The sequence below is a fragment of the Rhynchophorus ferrugineus genome, unplaced genomic scaffold, assembly GCF_030347505.1.
Source record: "Rhynchophorus ferrugineus isolate W39M unplaced genomic scaffold, kcgeb_rfMv2 rfM3, whole genome shotgun sequence".
In the NCBI taxonomy this organism is placed as follows: Eukaryota; Metazoa; Arthropoda; class Insecta; order Coleoptera; family Curculionidae; genus Rhynchophorus; species Rhynchophorus ferrugineus.
The window spans coordinates 3729250-3748693 of record NW_027472582.1 but is presented as its reverse complement, the minus strand read 5'-3'; the positions used below and the strand labels follow the sequence as shown (position 1 = coordinate 3748693).

General features: G+C 32.0%; 4 protein-coding genes across 9 annotated transcripts in view; 2 read left to right on the top strand and 2 right to left on the bottom strand.

The window, feature by feature from the left end:
* Positions 1 to 4: 4 nt before the first annotated feature.
* Positions 5 to 13772, top strand: GlyS (glycogen [starch] synthase). 4 transcript variants are annotated; one of them, XM_076397875.1, is made up of 16 exons: positions 43 to 218; positions 273 to 312; positions 975 to 1134; positions 4058 to 4239; positions 4296 to 4487; positions 4549 to 4749; positions 7016 to 7124; positions 7182 to 7335; positions 8460 to 8580; positions 8632 to 8798; positions 12060 to 12178; positions 12244 to 12317; positions 12375 to 12597; positions 12648 to 12811; positions 12872 to 13072; positions 13132 to 13772. In XM_076397875.1, exons 3-16 carry the CDS (start codon positions 993 to 995, stop codon positions 13159 to 13161), a joined length of 2079 nt encoding a protein of 692 aa, XP_076253990.1. In that variant the 5' UTR covers positions 43 to 218; positions 273 to 312; positions 975 to 992; the 3' UTR covers positions 13162 to 13772. The 4 variants fall into 4 exon arrangements, with proteins under 4 accessions (XP_076253992.1, XP_076253990.1, XP_076253989.1 ...); XM_076397877.1 differs by lacking the exon at positions 273 to 312 and having other exon boundaries at positions 5 to 218; positions 971 to 1134; XM_076397874.1 differs by lacking the exon at positions 43 to 218 and having other exon boundaries at positions 306 to 471; positions 971 to 1134.
* Positions 13773 to 13798: 26 nt separating this feature from the next.
* Positions 13799 to 15193, bottom strand: Sirt4 (Sirtuin 4). Of its 2 annotated transcripts, none has more exons than XM_076397903.1 (6): positions 14913 to 15193; positions 14663 to 14798; positions 14457 to 14612; positions 14275 to 14407; positions 14046 to 14220; positions 13799 to 13989 (listed from the first exon to the last, which is right to left on the bottom strand). In XM_076397903.1, the coding sequence occupies exons 1-6, from the start codon at positions 15112 to 15114 to the stop codon at positions 13853 to 13855; spliced, it is 939 nt and encodes a 312-aa protein (XP_076254018.1). In that variant the 5' UTR covers positions 15115 to 15193; the 3' UTR covers positions 13799 to 13852. The 2 variants fall into 2 exon arrangements, with proteins under 2 accessions (XP_076254018.1, XP_076254020.1); XM_076397905.1 differs by having other exon boundaries at positions 14663 to 14858; positions 14913 to 15047.
* Positions 15194 to 15651: 458 nt separating this feature from the next.
* LOC143192496 (testis-expressed protein 10 homolog) lies at positions 15652 to 18310 on the top strand. Its single transcript, XM_076397880.1, has 9 exons — positions 15652 to 15979; positions 16033 to 16239; positions 16298 to 16862; positions 16922 to 17031; positions 17085 to 17331; positions 17385 to 17616; positions 17706 to 17860; positions 17921 to 18116; positions 18169 to 18310. The coding sequence occupies exons 1-9, from the start codon at positions 15779 to 15781 to the stop codon at positions 18188 to 18190; spliced, it is 1935 nt and encodes a 644-aa protein (XP_076253995.1). The 5' UTR covers positions 15652 to 15778; the 3' UTR covers positions 18191 to 18310.
* LOC143192492 (uncharacterized) overlaps positions 18202 to 19444 on the bottom strand; it is a 43182-nt gene continuing 41939 nt past the window's right edge. Inside the window, exon 18 of one of the 2 annotated variants that reach the window (XM_076397871.1) lies at positions 18202 to 18518. In XM_076397871.1, coding sequence (XP_076253986.1) covers positions 18217 to 18518 — 302 coding nt within the window. In that variant the 3' untranslated portion in view covers positions 18202 to 18216. Of the gene's footprint in view, positions 18519 to 19255; positions 19397 to 19444 lie in introns of those variants that run through there. The other variant, XR_013004788.1, reaches the window with a different exon arrangement.

The window sequence follows — 19444 nt, the reverse complement described above, 5'->3', positions numbered from 1 at the left end:
TTTTATTCAAAATATGTTTGATATTGCAACATGTTTTATATAAATAATATTTGGCATTTTGATATTATCGTGTTATTTGTAACCTAGAGACTAATATTTTGTCTTTTATAGTAAAATTTTGATGTTCAGTTATTGACGTGATATGGTGCCCGATTAGTTCTATCTCTTTTCCCCTTATGAACTATACATAAAATGATTTAACTAATGATGGTGTAAGGGTAAGTCACTTATTAAACGAAGCGGGTTATTTAATAAAAAAGGTCACCTTGCAGAACAAGTTCCAGTAAATTTTGCTCCACAAAATAATAGTAGGTATCACTGTCTATTTTGCGGGTTACACTATTTTCCATTTATTACTTTACTTGTGAAGTTTACTAACAAACGTTGGCTCGGTCGAGGTCTCAAATTTTTCATTCATAAACTGAGTACTTGGTTCGGGGTTTTATTTTCAAAATTTGTGACTGAAAAGTTGTAAGTACAAGAACAGTAATATTTAGGCGACTTTGTGCGATTTCGTAAATTCCCAATCGCGAATATATTAAAAATTGAGCGAGGTTCATTTATTTTTTCGGCCTTTTGGCAACATGCCTACTTGGAGATTTTTTATTAATATTTTTTCTTGCATACTACAATTAATGATTGTGTTTTACTTGATTTGAATTAATTTCATTATAAAATACGTATCGCATGTAAATAGAATCAGTTATCGTTGAACGAAAAACAAGCCGTCAGATATTGTGTTTATAAATTTTAAATTATTTTCATATCAACTTAAACCTTTTATCTAGATAAATTCAAAGACACCAATATTTTTACGATTCTTTAATCCTAATTTCTCGCGTGTACGTTCGGTTGAGAGAGTAAGTTGGCACGGGGGGGATTTAAGAGACACGATAATAAATTACTATTTTACAATGCTAAGAAAACAATTAGTGCGGGTTTGAGCTAAATTGTTTAATGGGTTTTACAGGTAGTATCTAAGGTGGGACAAAATGTCGCGAGAACGTTCCTCTAGTCGTAGGTTCTATAGGGGGGAATCATACTCTAATTTACTAGCATGTATGGACAGGGGAATGACTGCGGAAGAACAAAACAGATGGACTTTTGAGGTAGCATGGGAGGCCGCCAACAAGGGTAAGTTCGAAACTCAATTATTGAAATTTAACACACAAAAAGTGAATTTATTCATTTAAATTACATTAAATGATAAATTATAACATATATTTTTAATTTATTCACAATTATCATATATATATTCTGGGTTTTATCATTAAATATCATGTATCAATATTCAATCGCAATATGAAAACAAAAATATATCCTGATGTCGCTTTCACCGTATTTTTGTTTTATATTATTTCAGGGGATTATGTTAGGGGAAGTGAAAACTATAAGTTTTTCGCTTAAAAACAGGACTAATATTAGAGAATAAAAATAAGTTGTTGGCTTAACTCCATTATCGTTTTCATGTAATGAAGTCATAATCGTTTTCATCTTTTCTATAAACATGCATCATGGGATTGAGTAAATATGTTAATGTTTGTTTTGTTCTTATTTATTTTTAAATCGATTTCAATATATTATCTTGGCATTGTTATTATTAGGTATGCGAAAAAGTAATCTACGTTTCAAAAGTTCGTAATTAATTTAAATTCTTTTTGCATTTTTTATGAGACTTGGATGATCCTGATAGAAGGAATAGATTGTGTGTAAATGGTGGTGTAAATTTAGTACTTCCACTCCGAAAAGAGTTAAGACCGGGAAGAAGTTAACATTAAACCTTCTCGCCCCGCGTGAAAAACCATCTCGAAGATGAATGAATTAAAGTACGAATATATGGAACATCTGTCTTATTTGCCAGTTTCAATTCCGTCTGACATCTGGTTGTTTTCGTATCTGGAATTTCAATTTCATGCGTGAACAATGAACAGTAGCAGTGGAAGAGCGACCCTCGAATTCTCACTTCAGATATAGAATCTATATATAGGAATTTTCAATAAGGGGGATTTAAACGAGCTATGTGAGATATATTAAGGAAATATTTATTTATATGTATTTACCTGATGTGTAAATAAAGAAGCTAGAGCACACTTTCTCCCACTGAGTTGTTCTTTTTTACTTCTTGTTACAGGCGCTGAACTCTTTTGAGAAAGATCTGTATTTCTCGCCCAATTTATATTAGTCTAAAGGGCGTGAAATAAGTGAAATAAAAAAAATAGTCTCAAGTCCCAAAAACATTAATTTCAATTTGTATTTAAAATTTCATTTTTGTGGCCCTTCCAATAAAACAGCCAATGTGCGTCGTGGATGATGCCCAATATACTTCCAAATGCAGTTTGTAAAAATGTAATATTCGTTTTAAACTCCGAGAATATTTTTCCTTCTTATTTTGCCTTAGCTAAAAAGAGACAGAATGCTACCTGATCGGTCTATAAAATTCAATTTGTGTTGGTGCTGGTCGACACTGTTGTCAAATGTCCACAAAATTCTTCAAAACATTATCTTTTTAAAATTACAAAGTTCTTATCCTACGGTAGACACTTTCGACTTAACAACTATCTCACTATTTTTAAAGTGCACTATAATATCAACATTGATGTGCTGTTGGAGCCCCTGTTCATGTCTTTGGGCACATTCCTTAATATCATTATCGACAATTTCTACCTTCTATCTTCTATCCGTGTGCAGATTGTCGTTACGAATGTACCATGGAGTATCAACAATACCTCGAAATAACTTGTTTCGAATTGAATCTTTGAATGATCTTTCTATTGCTTTCGCTGATATTGCCCCAAAATTTAACACCATAAGTCCACACTGGTTTCAGGACTTATTGGCAAAGCAAAAGCTTATTATATACTGACAGAGCTGAATATCTACCCAATAGCCAGTAGATTTTTTGTACTTCAGCTTAAGTTCTTTATATTTTTTCTTAACGTGTGGATTTCACTTTATTTTAACATCAAGGGTCGTGTCAAGATATTTAACCGTCTTTCCGTACGGGATTACTTGTTGATTTGTTGTTGTCGACAAGTTGATTGGCTTGTGTTTGATTATTTTGTTTGTAAAGCCAATAAGCACTGATTTAGTTTGATTAATATTTATGCGTCATTTTTCTGCCCAGCATTGTATTTCGGCAATAGCTGTTTCTAATGTCTAGCTGTATATGATTCTAAAATGTTTAAATATTGGTCAGGGAGAAGCATTTTAATTTTATGCTTTAAACCATCATGCCAAACTATATCGAAAGGTTGAGCAACAACTAAAAATATTGCAGAACAAACTTTATTATCTTCTTGTGATGTTTCTATGACATTATCCACATTTCTGTGAATATATTTTTCTTCAATGGTTTGTTTAATCCTTTTCAATAGTATTATTTGTATAATTTAAATATTTTATGACGGTATGACGCTGTTTCATAAGGTGGCTTTGGAATGGAACAAATGGCACAGGGTAATGATTTACTTTCATTCGCTGTAAGGGTTTGAAACATTCTCTAGAGGTGTTCTGTAGATGTAGGCTGCAGAAATTCACTCATGCTGTCATTTTTTAGTTGTTTAATTTCATATCTCATTTGTTCAGATATTTTATTGTTATTCAGCTTAGTTTTATCATACCAAGCTCTTGATAGTGCCATTTCTTCCTCCTTCTTTTTTTCTGTTGTTAGTTCTAAGATTTCTTTATGGTAGTTATTACACTCTAGTTTCCGTCTGTTTTTTTTTTTGGGTATTTTGCCACGCTGAGGGCTGAATATCTTTGATGAACTTGTCCACCTCAAAATTCAGTTCCTCTTCAGTCTGTATCCGGTCTCCCAAGTCGATTCTTTCCTCCGACTTCGATGTTTAGAAAAAAATATCGATATATCCGCGAACAAAAAATATCGATACTTATTTTCAATTATATCGATATTCCTTCAGTCCACCCTACATTTACACGCAAAATTGACTTGATTACCAGAAGAGAGAAATCTCACAATAATAACAGAAGGCCAATTCACTTGTGTATAACAATTGAGCGAGACATAAAACTAATTAACCATGTTTATTAATTCCAGTTGGCGGCATCTATACTGTAATCAGGTCAAAGACCTACATATCGACCGAAGAAATGGGCGACCAATATTGTTTGGTGGGTCCTTATAAGGAACAATGTGCCAGGACCGAGGTGGAAGAGGGTCCGTTGGCTACGAACACTCTAAACCGGGCGGTAGACGCCTGTCGCAGTAAGGGTTTCAAGGTTCGAACGCTTTTAACCGCGCGGATCCGGATTATTGTTATTTATTATCGTTGCAGATAGTGACGGGTCGCTGGTTGGTCGACGGTAACCCTCAGATATGTCTGTTCGATGTGGGGAGCGCCGCCTGGAAACTGGATGAGTTCAAGCAGGAGCTCTGGGACAAGACTAATATCGGGGTACCGCATTTGGACATTGAAGCCAACGATGCTATTATTTTGGGTTATATGGTAGCTGATTTTATAGCCGAGGTAAATCCAGTAACAGTTTCCATCACCGTGACCGTTTCTCCTTCATACGATTTTGTTGTAGTTTCGGAATTGTGCTGAACAAGATGGCGATGGTACTCCACCCAAAATCGTTACGCACTTCCACGAATGGCAAGCTGGCGTTGGCCTGATTGCATTGCGTACGAGACATGTTAACGTAGCCACAGTTTTCACTACACACGCCACTCTATTGGGTAGATATCTGTGTGCTGGTAGTACAGATTTCTACAATAATTTAGACAAGGTATGAAAAAGTTACCACAAGGTAATGCGTCCTAGCGTGTCCGATCTTTGCCGATCTGAACTGATCTGATGAACTCGGGTCAAGGTAGGCGGTATCTAATGTTTTGCAATATTCATTTGTTACACCTACATTACAAAAAAAAGAATGCTCTCGATATTTTAAAGAGGCCACATGATTTTCATTATTTATACTCTTTTATAAAATTCTTTACAATCCCTGTCATTTTCATAAACTTTATGCTTATGTGATTTAAAGAAACATGCAATCATTTTTTGAAAAATTTACTTTTTACTGTATATCTCAAAAACTGAAGGATACTTCAACCCTTTTATACAACCACTCGATTAAAATTCCTGTCATTTTTATTAACTTATGATTAGTTCAACGGAAATGACAGTAGAAAACATGAAAACTGATTAAAAATTCATTGTATTTCTTGCTTAAAATATTACATAAAATTTATTGTACTACCACTCGATTCAACGTAAAATTCTTTACGACCACTGTAATTTTCATTAAGTTGTGATTCTTTTAACGGAAATAATAGCAAAAACACTTGAAAATAGCTAAAAATCACGACTATCTATATATGGAAAACTCTCAAAATATATTTTGACGGCAAAGAAACGAAAATCCTTGTGAAATTGTTTTAGCATATATATTTTTTAAGATATACTTATATAAATATATTTTTCATTGTATATCTTCAATCAAATCTAAAGTTTGCATAAAAATTATTGTATTGTGATTCGATTCAGCGTAAAATAATGTAATAAATAGTGTAATAAAAATTACTGCTCGGATAAAGATAAAACTCTCAAAATATATTTTCAGTGCAAAGAAACGAAAATCCTTGTGAAATTGTTTTAGAATTTATATTTTTTCAGATATGATATAAACAAAAATCCACTAATTTTTTGATAATATTCTTTTCGCTGTATATCTCAAAAGCCGAAGGTTGAACCAAAATTATTATACAATCATTCGACTCGGCGTAAAATTCTGTATAGTTTCTGTGAAATTATATTAATTCCATACTTTCTTTTACCTTCTCATGTTTTGTGAACATATTTATATTAGGTTGTTCTAATATTTACTAGGTTCATCTAATGAATCCAGGGCCCTATCGATTTTAATGCTCTAGCATTCTTCCTTGGTTAATTAATGTTTTAAACAGATTACTTAATGTCATACTACGCCTGTCATTTTTGTCGCAACTGTATAGTTTTGGAACAAATCTGACATTCATAAATATGTTGCTGAAAATTGCACTGCCAAAAACTTTAAAATAAACAATATTAAATTAACAAATATAAATATTAAACAATAATATTGAGAGGGGTATTATTTTCGAATATCAAAACTTTAATAATTTTAACAAAACTCAAATGACACCGTCCGTCATGAGCCGATTATTGCCGAGTACTTCAAATCGGCATTTTTCGGGGACTTAGATGTGCGCACGTGTACTTATTGGAAGAGTTTTTTTTATATATTATATTATATCCTTGAGAGGATTTTTTAAAATTCAAATTATTTTCAGAGATATAGCTGTTTCAGTGACAACACTAAAGATTACTAGTAACTAGGTCTATAGTATGTTCAAAGTAATTTTGTAAATACGTCATTTAAATTTGTGACATCAAAACAGTTTAGCTTTAGCATACAACAACATTCTTATTTAAATAAAACAATTGAACAAAAGTGTTATCAAATATAGTTTAACATTATAGTACATCTAAAAACTACAGTTAATTATACAGCCAGAGTTATAACCTCTTATCACTATTGCATACAAGAATTTTGCATACGTCTGACAATCGGACTACTTTGATAGGCTCATTCGTTTACGTATTCGAACTAATCAGACAACATTGTGTCTCTTTTTAGCCAGAATAAAATGAAAAGGAAAATATTGTCTGATTCTATAGACATTAAACATTTTAATGACGTATGTACAAAAAAACTTTGAATAGACTATGATGACGTGTATTGGCTGTTTTATTGGAAGGGCTATATATTATTATTATTTTAATTAGTTTTCTTAATTACATGGATTATTATATCTGGCCCCAAAATCATTAATTAGTATTGAGGAAACAAACGAAAATAGTTGTACGTCTTATTTTAAATTATATATTCGATATATATATATATATATATATATATATATATATATATATATGGGTGTGCATACCTTTATGTATGTCGAAACAGTTGAATGACGCAGTTTCTTTATCTAACGCGGCTATGCATCTAATTGTAGTTTGCAGTAGATGAGGAGGCAGGAAAGCGTCAAATATATCATCGATACTGCATGGAAAGAGCGGCGACCCATTTGGCTCATACATTTACCACTGTTTCAGATATCACAGGTAGGTTGATTTCGTTATTTCGAAAATTCCCCAAGTAACATGAGTTTTTTTCGTCAGGATACGAAGCAGAACATTTACTGAAAAGAAAGCCTGACGTCATCACGCCCAACGGTCTCAACGTGAAGAAATTTTCAGCTCTACACGAGTTTCAGAACTTGCACGCCTTGTCTAAGGAAAAAATCCACGAGTTTGTCAGAGGCCACTTTTACGGGTACGCAAAAGCATACTAATTTTTTTTTATAACATCTTTATTAGATACGCTTAGTACAATCTTAAGTATAAAATAATTTATTACTACTTTTCATTTGTACTTTTATTAATTCACAAGCAAGACGAGTGCGAGAAAATGCATCAGTATGTATTCCTCAATTATAAAATTATAATAACTTATAGCTATAGTTTGCACTAAGGTACCTGCAATATCAAAACTATTTGAGAAACTAATATATAAACGTGTTAAAAATTTTGTGATAATACCAGATTTCCAGTTTGGTTTTCGAAATCACCATTCAACAAGTGCACAGAGTAACTGCGGCTATTGAAAAAGCTTTTGAGGAAAATAAATACTACCCTGTAATATTCCTGGATGTCTCACAAGCTTTTTATCGGGTTTGGCATTTGGGATTAATCTGTAAGATGAGCAAATTGTTACGGCGCAACTATTGTCAACTGCTGGAATCATACCTTTTCGGAAGAAAATTTAGAGTATCGCACGGAATGGCCTTCTTGACATTTAAAACTATTTCCGCTGGAGTTCCACAAGCTAGCGTCTTAGGAACTCTCCTATATCTGCTCTACACTGTTGACATTCCAACAACAAACAAAACATATTAGAACCAAAATAAAACTGTACTGGTTAGTTGCAAGATACTCTCAACTTGATCTAAACTCAAAGAGGTTGATTTATATGGGGTGCAAATATAGGGTTGCACTAAAAATTCAAATCAACTAGTCATCCAAGACTGTGAAAACAAGGTTCTTTGATTGATTACCAATGCCTATCGCTACGTAACCAACGAAAAACTGCACGATGACCTGGAAATCAAATGGATTTGCGAAGTTATCCAAGATTTCGCCTTAAAACACGAAAGAATATTACTAAATCGTACTAACGTGGAAGCAATACAACTGGACAGCGCGCAGGATGTTAGGGGATTGAAGCGAACCAAACCATAGGAATTTATATACCTTTAGTTTAAACTATAGCTAAAAGTTATTATAATTGTGTAATTGAGGTATACATATTGATGTATTTTCTCGCGCTTGTCTTGCTTGTGAATTAAATGCATACTAATAATTACTTCTGGTTATTATTAAGATTCAATTCATTTGCAGACACTACGATTTTGATCTGGACAAGACCCTGTACTTTTTCATCGCCGGTCGTTACGAATTTGGGAACAAGGGTGCCGATATATTCATCGAAGCCCTGGCCAGATTGAATCATTACCTGAAGGTAAGCCTAACTTACGACGATGTGTCGTTTTTCAAGTCGAGTGGATTTTAGTCATCAGAAACCGACATAACGATAGTGGCGTTCATGATCTTCCCCACCAAGACGAACAATTTCAATGTTGAATCTCTCCGAGGACATGCGGTTACGAAGAGTTTGAGGGACTCCATTGCCGACATTCAGCATAAAATCGGAAAAAGAATGTATGAAGTGTGTCTCAAGTAAGTACTAGCACCACAAAAACCTCACCATTTTTTTATTAATTACATCTTACATTAGATATACTTATTAATTTACAATCAAGGTGAGTACAGGATTAATACATCAGTATATATTTCCCAAATTACAATAGGACTTATCTTCTGATTTTATGCAAGTTGTCCAGCATCTGCATTGCTTCCACGTTGCTGTGGTTTAGCAACTTTATTTCATATTTTAAAGCGAAATCTTGGATCACTTCTGTGTATCCATTGATAAATATTGATAATTAACCGCAGAACTTTGTTTTAGGTTCGTAGGATTACTAATTGGTCTGATGTTTTAGTACAATTCCATATTTGCACCCCGTAGGTCTAAATTGGCTTATTGATTGACTGATAAACCACTTTTTTTATTTTAAGTCAACTTGAGAGTATCTTCTGACTAACCAATACAGTTGCTTGACTTTGAGTCTTATCTGCTCTGCTGTTTGTCTACATGCACATGATGTTTCCAATTTAACCTACCATCCAGGTGTATTCCGAGGTATCTAGCTGGTTCTACTTGAGGAATCGGTCATCCGTCAAGTGATATAATCAGGTTTTGTCGTTTCGCCGCAACGCAAAATGAACATGGACAGGTTTGGAGCTACTAAGCTGTATATTCCAGTCTCTACTCCATTTGTAGATCTTGTTGGCTGCTACTTTTTCTACAGCCTTAGGGAGATAGGCAGATCTAGATAGGCAGATTTTTTTGCCATGGGAACTGTGTCGTCAGCAAATATTCCAAGTACTGTTTCTTTTGTTTTTAGGATATCACCGGTGTAAGGAAGATACAGGTGTGGTCCCTGGAGAACTTCTGCCGAAATAGGTTTAAGTGTTGAGAATGCTCCTTCATGAAAGACTCCAAATTTTCTTTCGAAAAGATATGATTCCATCTATGAACACTTCTAGTTCCACCTTGATCTGACCCAATTCATCCAACTATCCCTTACTTGTTTTACTAAAGGCAGCTTCAACGAAGAAGAGTTAATTCTCCACAAATGCCAAATAATCCTGAAGACGAATGGTTGCAGACATGTTTTGTCAGTGGATTTTTAACATGGACTGATGAAAAGTATTTGTCTGCAAATGTAGAAAATATAATTACAATTAAGAGCAAGGATCATCAAAAAATAGTCGGATATCTTTTAATATAAACTTTCAAGCTGTCAATTATTTTAATCCAGATGGCAATTATGATAATAAGATCTCCTTATATATAATAAGAAGTTACATACTTTTAACAGTCGTTGATGAATTTTGTTTTGAAATTAACAATTTTATTATATAACCAATATTTTGAAGAATTTTGCCGGACTTTTGTAGGCTGATTCGGTTGCAAATTCGAACATATCAAACAGTATTTCATCACTTTTTTGTTAAGATAAAATAAGAAGGAAAATATTGCCTGATAATAAAACAAAATTATAAATTGCGACAGGCAATTTAATGTATTTAAATAATGTGGTGACGTGATATCACTGTTATTTTGAATAGACTATATCTACGCAAATTCAGCTTTTCCCAACACTGGGTGTTCAACTTTAAACAGCTTTAGAAACAAATGAATTGACAGATGACATGAAACTTCATACGTATTCATAAAAATTAAATTAATATACCGAAAATTCAAATGAGCAATTTAACGGCCATTTTAATTAAAATAACACGCCATTATTATTTACTAGCGAATAATATTTTATCTCTTAACTAATTCTTTAAGAACAGTTAATATTATATATACACTTTTATAACAAATCGTGTAGAACTCTTAATTTATTATGAGCTTAATCCATCCAAGATAACATCAATCAATGGTGTGGTTCTAATAATTCAATTGTTTTTTGGTCGATACAAAATTCTGTAGTGAGTAAAACTGAAAAAAGTTCCTTTATCTTTATCCTAATGTATTAATTTAAAATAGGCCATCTGTAGTAAAACTACGGAAGCAAATTTTTATACTTATTATTAAGAGATTAATAGAGTATTTTTATTTTACTTTATTTAAACTGAGAACTTTGTGATATTTCCTGGTATGTTTCATTTTACCTTAGTCAAATAAAGTTAATAGTCAGTTTGATAAGTAAATATTGTTAAACACACAAAGCTTAAAATATATTAGCTAGTTAAATGTTTGTTTAAGAACCACGCCTAATGTAAACATGTTTTCATTGTTTTTACTATTAGTTTATTGATATATACATATTTTAATAAATTATTTTTTTTATGTATATACAAATTATTACAAATATGTTGAAAAATAATTATTTTTAGGGTTGTCGATAGATAATTACTTTATCACTGCCATCTGGTGATCGTCATTTCAAAGTTGTCATTTAACAATGGTTACATTGTTGATGTTTTTGACATTTGACATCCATAACTCATATTTTACCTGTCAGTGAGTTGCGTTTTCGATATGTATTACTTTTACTGTTTTTATTTAATTATATTTGTAACTAAAGCACATCAAAAGAAAGTTTGATGTCATAAAATTTATAATGATACCGCTTTTATGTCAATGGTAAAAATAGCCAAGGCCGCCAAAAATGATGGAAGATCAGTAATGAGTCAACAGTTGGAAAATATGCTGAGGTTTATTAATGTTAACTGAATTTTTCGAGATTACCTCGTATATTGGGCAAACAACTAGAACTTGAAATAATTTACCTTAACAATCCAAAGCACACTTTTTAAATGACATGTCGCATGAAGTACATAATTGACTGGGTAAATATTATGAAGACCATACCTGGTGCAAACATATTTACGTTGTTCTCGTATTGATTTCTCGATTAATGTTCCCTATTATTTGATTAATAATTATAATTATTTTTGTATATAGAAATTAAACTAAATAATTATGAATTAAGCCCAAGAAAAATATTTTAAATGAAATTGGCAACTGAATTGAAAGATACGACAGACAATTGAATATTTTTATAACATAATATAAACTTATTTATAGGTTCTTTTTGTATGAAATTATCACTTATTTTTTATTAATGCTTTATTAAACATAAATATTATTTCTACATATAGAAATTAAATTAAATAACTATATTTAAAAGTTACGAGAATAATTTTAAAGCAAAATGACAACTGTTTTGAAAGTTATTTAAAACAGTTGAATTTTAGACATTGGAAAACATCTGAATTACTGACATTAGTAGGATCTATTTAACTTTGTGGCATTTTTGATCATATTTATGTAGGATTATAATTTATAAAAAATGTTTCCAGCGGACGACTTCCTGCAGCCAACGATTTGTTAACCAAAGAAGAAATGGTGCGTTTGAAGCGCTGTATATTCTCATTACAAAGAGATGGATTACCACCGGTAACAACTCACAACATAGTAGGTAATTAAGCGTGCTGTAAAAACGCCCGATTTCTTAATTTAATTTGTTTTCATTGAATTGACTAGACGATTGGAATGACCCCGTTTTGTGCCACGTTAGGAGGTGTAATCTCTTCAATACAACGAGCGATCGCGTGAAGGTAAAAGCCGAATTGATTTAGTAGTTTTGAAGCTAAGATAAATTCCGTGCTTTACAGATTGTATTTCATCCGGAATTTTTGAACTCGACAAATCCGTTATTCGGATTGGACTATGAAGAATTCGTGCGAGGTTGCCATTTAGGCGTCTTCCCTAGTTATTACGAGCCGTGGGGCTATACCCCCGCGGAATGTACGTTGATGGGCATACCAAGTATCACAACCAATTTGAGTGGTTTTGGTTGTTTCATGCAAGAACACATAGCCGATCCTCAGAGTTATGGTGAGCGTTGTCAGTGTCGTTGGTTTTTGCGTTAATCGTTTCCTTTCCAGGTATTTACATTGTTGACAGGAGATATATTGGTTTAGAGGATTCCGTAAGACAATTGGCTCACTATATGTATGACTTCAGTAGACTCAGTCGTCGGCAGAGAATTATTCAGAGGAACAGAACGGAAAGATTAAGCGACATGTTGGACTGGAGAAGTTTGGGAGTGGTAAGTTGTCCGTTTAAGTGAGAGTAAGTATCCGTCACAACTAATCATATTAATTTCCAGTACTATCGCCAAGCTCGAATGCAAGCCTTACACAAGCTCTTCCCTGATTACGTAGAGGAAATCGAAAACTCCATAGGTACATTGAAGTATCCCAGACCGATCTCGGAGCCTCCCAGCCCTAGCTCAAGTCGTGTCACAACCCCTGCAGCTTCAGTACACGGCAGTGACGACGAAGATGACTCGGTGGACGAAGAAGGAGAGGTGAGTACTAAATAAAACGAACAAACAAACCAAGTTAAAGTTCAACGTACTGTTTCCAGCTGGAAGAACTCAGGAAACGCCATCATTAATCAAATCCAAACCTAGATCTTTAATGTGTTAGGGTGTTAGTGGAGCAGAGCGTATGTAACAAGTGCAATCAACCGCAATTGTTTTTTTTTTCTGATTGTTCGTTCAAAGAGATTCGATTTCTATTGAGGATTTTAACTTTAACGGTACTCTCGACGACATTTGAAGCATGTTTTTTATTCTTTGTTAGTATCGTGAACAGGAAATTTTATTGTTTGTGTTTTGAAATTTACATTGTTACAGAAATATTGAAAATTAAATTTTATTGTTACTAAAATTGAAATATCTATATTTAAATATTCTCCTCTCGGTGTTAGAAGTATGTCGGTATGGTATGTCATTTGTTTTTTCTGGCTGATTTTGTTTTGTGCCAACGAAAACAACTATACCCCTATGGACTTATGGAACTAATGGTAAGGATAAGGGGTATAATAAATGACAAGTACAAAGAAATGGCGATGACTGTTTCTTATTTCTCCTAATCCATAAAAACAAATGTTAATATTGTTCAGTTAGTAAAAAAAAACCAACAATACAAATTTAACTAGAAGAGAAATCTATAATAATGTTGAACTAGTGTTGTAAAGACAAACAATAAATATATAAAGTGGAATGATGTTTTTCAATTCAAAAACCTCATCTTTAGAATTCATTTTATTGAATCTAGCAACTGTGAATATTAATAACAGTAATTTAACATATCTTTGGTAAGATATCACCACATTTTGCCTCAATCTTCAATTTAACTTGATCATCAGCCCTAGTACGTCCAATATTCACTATACATGTATTTTTACCCTCCTCCAATGCTTGTAAAAATATTCTATAACCTAGAGATAAGCACATTAGACTTTATATCAATAACAGACAACACTCTTTCATTTACCTGAGAATACAGAAAGACTGGAGCCCAAAACTAGCAGGCTATCACTCATAGTCACATTTTCCTTAACTTTATCCACTTTTGATTTTGGTACGTTAGCACCAAAAAAAGTTATATCTGGCTTCAAAATACCATTGCAAGACTCACATGTTGGAACTGTAAAATTTGCACTGAATTCCTACAACACTTTTAATCTTCAATTTGGTCTCTAACACTTTTGTTCATTTATTACTTCTGGGACAGCAACATCTCCATCAGTACCTATAACTTTTGTCATGGCATCAAAATCGATGTCATATTTATTCTTTAATCTTTCTTGTATATAATGCCGATCATAGATTTTGTTACACTGCAAACATACAACCCTTAAAATAAGGTTAATATAGTACTAAAAAAATTAGAATTGTTATTTACCTATGGCCATTCCCATGTAGTTCAATCACATTTTGACTACCAGCTTTGTAGTGTAAATTGTCAACATTTTGTGTTACAACTGTGTGTACAATTTTATGATCAATTTCTAATTTTTTTATTGAAAAATGAACGGCATTTGGTTGACTTTTTGAAAACCTACAATGAATATTTACAATTTTAAAAGAAACATTTCTAAATAAGTATACCTTGGCCACCCTACAAAATTCCTAGCCCAATATCTCTGTCTTGTAGCATTTGACCTCATAAATTCCATATGCTGTATAGGTTTATGATTTGTTCTTGCATATAAACCTACTACTTCTGATCTATAGTCGGGAATTCCTATGACAGCCTAACTTTATTTTCTTCATTTTGAATTTTGATGAATATGTTGATTTTGATCTTTGTATGTAGTGATACTGTAATTTAGTGAATAATAAATAGTTTGACTTTTACCTGATTCTGTTGATATACCAGCACCAGTTAAAACCAAAAGTCTCTTTGAATTAAAAATAAAATTTTCCAGTAATTGAATATCCTCATCTCTGGCAGGATTATGTTTAGGAACAAATTGTTCCAAGGATATTGAATAACCCTTAGAATTTATAGGAAAATGTCTAACATGTTTTACAAAATTATTCATAAACAAAATAATCATCTTAGTTAACAAAACAATAATAAATAAATATTTTGTGCCTTTGTAACTAGCTCACAAAATACTGAGATTCCTGTTCTGTGGGCTAGCTTGTCAAAAACTTCTTTTAATATTGTCTGATATCATCTTTAAATTAACTGTTCTTTGGTAATAATTGATAATAATCGAGATATTTCGATTGTGCCCAAATATAGGTTAAAGACATATATTGAGTATACAAATCAAAAGCAAATAAATAGAAAATAATTTTATTGTGATGTAAATATATAACAATATAATATAGAATTATTTTATAATAATAAATTGATTAATCTTTATATTATAAAATTACATTTTCGATTATGCTCAACATTAAATTACAAAAACCAAAAGAACCAAGAAAATAAAAATCTAATTGATTAGTAAAATTATTAATAAATAAATAAATTAGCTGAGAATTCATACATTATTTAAAATATATTACCCGTTTTAATACACAATTTTAAATAATTACCAAAAAAAAACCTATTAATTTCCAAAGGATTCATGCCAAAATATTAAAAAGAGGAAAAGTAAACATTATATTAATAACCTAAAATTCTGAGCTAGCTTAAGAAAACAGTTTATATTTAACAAAGTACTGTACGGTTCTGGTTGAAAACGCTCCTATTTACTTAAATATTTTAATATGGGTAAAAATCATCGTCATAAGAAGGATTTGAAAGCCGAAAAGGCAAAGACTAAGTTGAAACAAACGAAAACAAAGTTTTTACCCAAAGGTTTAAATATAACCAATACTACATTTAAAGTCAAATCAATAGTTATTCCCGAGCAGCTGAAAAAGAAGGACGATGAAGAAATATTAAGTAAACGAAAACTTAATGTTAAGGTAAGAATTATAATATACATAAGGGGTTTTTATAGACTGACTTTTTTATGTAGGACCTTCTTACTAGAATTAAACATTATAGTGAAAATGTTAGACATTTAGCCTGTGAAGAATTAGCAGATATAATTCAGGTATATACAGAAGAAGTTGTCCAACAACATTTGTCTTCAATATGCTTGGCAATTAGTTCTTTAATGCAGGATAAAGAGAATAAAGTTCGAAAAGATGCAGTGAAATGTATACAGACGATGTTACGCTTTGTAAGGGGTTATATAAGATTTCAAAAATGTACCTATTTAATATATATATATATTTTAGATACCACACTCAAAATTGGTTCCATTTTTTGACTATTTTTCAACCAATTTAAGATGTGCCATGACTAACATTGATAAGAACATCCAAGAAGATTCGTTATTGTTTTTGGATTGTTTTATTCACATGGACTGTGGCTTAATTGTCAAGACAGCTGATAAGTTGCTACCAGATTTTTTGTCACTTATTTCAAAACTGAGGAGTGATTCCCAGGTAGGAAGAACTCTTACCTTAAATCTGGGAAGTAAAATGACAAGTATAGCTTGGAGGATAAAGGTATTAAGCAGATTGTATGCTATATTAAATATGATTATTTCCCAAGAAGATACAGTGGGTAATGTTTATAATAGAGGTGTGGATGCCTTAAAAACACCCAGATTTGGACTTTATAAATATAATTATGCGGAACGTTTGGAAAAAAGTAGTGCAAATATATTTGTTAATCAAGTATCTTTAGTTAGCAAGGAAACAAATAATTTTAATCAACATATCATTGCGTTAATACCATTACTGCATGAAACTTGGCTTGAGGTAATGCCGGAGGGGAAGGTAAAAAAGGCCCCAACAGGTAGTCACTCTTAAATATTAAGGTAACCATAATATTATTTATATGTTATCTATTTTTAGAGAGTACTGATTTAAATGAAGAGACCGCTATGTTATTATCATGTATTTTAAATATATTGTATTTACTGTGGAAATATGTGAAGAGAATTCAAAATGAGAATATCAGTGTGGTAAGAATTCTGGTAATATTTAATTATGTTTTTTTTAACATTGTTTTATTTAGGAATCGGTTTTCTTGACTAGCCATGGTAGGAAATTTTTGCTACATCTTCTGTCAGATTTCCCCTACTGCCAACTGGGAGCTAAGTCTCGAAAGAAGAAAGGTTCAAATGCCCTTTTTATCGATGCTAATGATGACCCGAAATGCACTAAAGAGAATTTGTTGATTTGTTATTTATATTCGATTATTTTTGTTAAAGTTAAACATGGCTCCAAAAAGGAAGCTAATACCATAACAGCTTTTATTACAAGTAAGAAAAATACATTTAGTTATTTTTTATATTATATGTTTATATATTTACAGAATGCTTGTTTCAAAATAAGTCATTTAAGGAAGAGGAAATTTCTTGTCTCCTCAGATTTTTCAGGCTATGTTTCGAAGGAAACCAGCAAGACTGGCGTTATTTCGGTTTTGATTTACGAACGATGTTAGAAAATCTGATAACGTTTTATGAATGTGCGAATGTATCTCATAAGGACAGACTGTGCCTGTTTCGTTTATTATCTATGGTCAATGATAATTCACACCTGAATAAGTAAGTGATAGAAGTAATATAGATGTATGATTTGATTATCAAGCAAGGCTGTTTTTGATTCATTTTAAACTGACATTGACATTTTTCAGGTTACCTAAGTTCGAACAGTGGTTGTCTTCCTTGCCGAACGCTCTTTGCGAAGAAAATATAACTGATGCTATGGTTTTCGAGTTACTGCAACTATCAAAGAAGAATTGTACTGTTTTTCACGCAGCTTTGGTGAAAAGTATTCCCGAAATATTAGGTATGGAACGAGTTTTGTTGTTTTTTCTTTTTTCGGTTATTGATATAATGTTTTTCATAGCCAACCTAGATAACATAAAAATTATATACGAGGACGATTCGATTTCATGCAACGAAGATCACGTTAAGAGGAATATTGCGAATATATTTTATTTCTTATCAAGAGGAGAAAATTTGCAGCTAATAAAAGATTATGTAAATAGTGATGAACTTTCTTCCGAATACAAGAAGTATTTTGAGGAAATGTTAAAATTAAGGTTAGTTAAATATTGCTTTTCCGTTCGTGTTATTATTATTTTTATTTTACAGGGCGGAATTCAATCGTATATAAGAAAACATCAATCTGTAGCAATTAGTTTAATATAAACTACATATTACTGTGATACATTTTAAAAATGTATTTCCTGCAAATATATTATATTGTGAAATATATTGTTTTCTATTATTTCCACTGACTTTTTTATTTGTCTTTTCACCACTAGATTTTTCGCTCGATTTACCACTTCCCCCTTTCCCTTTAGTTCCTTTAACTTTCTGTCCTTTAGGTGATTTTTTCTTCTCCAAAAGCTCGGGAGCTCCAAAATAAATAATCACAATGTTTTGACTATGGGGTTGAAATACTGTTGGCTCAGGATATTTGAGATAAAAATGAGACTCTTCTATAAATAAAGTATAGATTTTAAGCAGTTTAACAAAATTAACATAAAATCTCACTTGAAATTCAAGTTCGAATTTATTAAATTAAAATAGGCGTTGTAGACTTTCAAAGTCGCAGAATCAGCCGGAAACTATCGACGAACTACTTACGAAATGTAAATATGATGTTTATGAAAGTGTGGCGCCACATATTCCTGGTTAAATTACTTTACTAAAGTAAATGTAATGGCATTTAGAGTCCTTATATACTGTGTTATTATTGCAAAACTTAATCTAAGTGTTTCTGTGTTAATGACATCATGTATTGTTGAGGTTTCGAAATGTGCATTGATGGCCTCAATTTTGGAATCGTTTAATTCATTGGAGAATTTCGATGTCGCATTCGCCCGAGTGTCCTTATCTTTGGGTTTTTTCTCTTTTTTCGTTTTGGTCTTCGCATCCGACGTTTCTTTCGGCTTCTCTGCCTCTTCAGGACAACTGACAATTTCGAATAGTTTTATAAATTTTATATCCACCTCCGCTTCTGATTGGTTTTCGATCTAAAGGTGTAACAGTGATGTTGAATTTCTAATTTTTTTATTGAAAAATGAACAGCATTTGGTTGACTTTTTGAAAACCTACAATGAATATTTACAATTTTAAAAGAAACATTTCTAAATAAGTATACCTTGGCCATCCTACAAAATTCCTAGCCCAATATCTCTGTCTTGTAGCATTTGACCTCATAAATTCCATATGCTGTATAGGTTTATGATTTGTTCTTGCATATAAACCTACTACTTCTGATCTATAGTCGGGAATTCCTATGACAGCCTAACTTTATTTTCTTCATTTTGAATTTTGATGAATATGTTGATTTTGATCTTTGTATGTAGTGATACTGTAATTTAGTGAATAATAAATAGTTTGACTTTTACCTGATTCTGTT

Coding starts and splice junctions, on each gene's coding strand:
- GlyS (XM_076397877.1), top strand. CDS start 993: ATGTCGCGAGAACGTTCCTCTAGTCGTAGGTTCTATAGGGGGGAATCA. Junction 4,240..4,295: donor GTCGCAGTAAGGGTTTCAAG/GTTCGAACGCTT, acceptor TTATCGTTGCAG/ATAGTGACGGGTCGCTGGTT. Junction 8,799..12,059: donor ATGTATGAAGTGTGTCTCAA/GTAAGTACTAGC, acceptor AAATGTTTCCAG/CGGACGACTTCCTGCAGCCA.
- Sirt4 (XM_076397903.1), bottom strand. CDS start 15,114: ATGATTATTTTGTTTATGAATAATTTTGTAAAACATGTTAGACATTTT. Junction 14,799..14,912: donor TGGTATATCAACAGAATCAG/GTAAAAGTCAAA, acceptor AGGCTGTCATAG/GAATTCCCGACTATAGATCA. Junction 14,408..14,456: donor CTACATGGGAATGGCCATAG/GTAAATAACAAT, acceptor CCTTATTTTAAG/GGTTGTATGTTTGCAGTGTA.
- LOC143192496 (XM_076397880.1), top strand. CDS start 15,779: ATGGGTAAAAATCATCGTCATAAGAAGGATTTGAAAGCCGAAAAGGCA. Junction 17,617..17,705: donor GATAATTCACACCTGAATAA/GTAAGTGATAGA, acceptor GACATTTTTCAG/GTTACCTAAGTTCGAACAGT. Junction 17,861..17,920: donor AAGTATTCCCGAAATATTAG/GTATGGAACGAG, acceptor TGTTTTTCATAG/CCAACCTAGATAACATAAAA.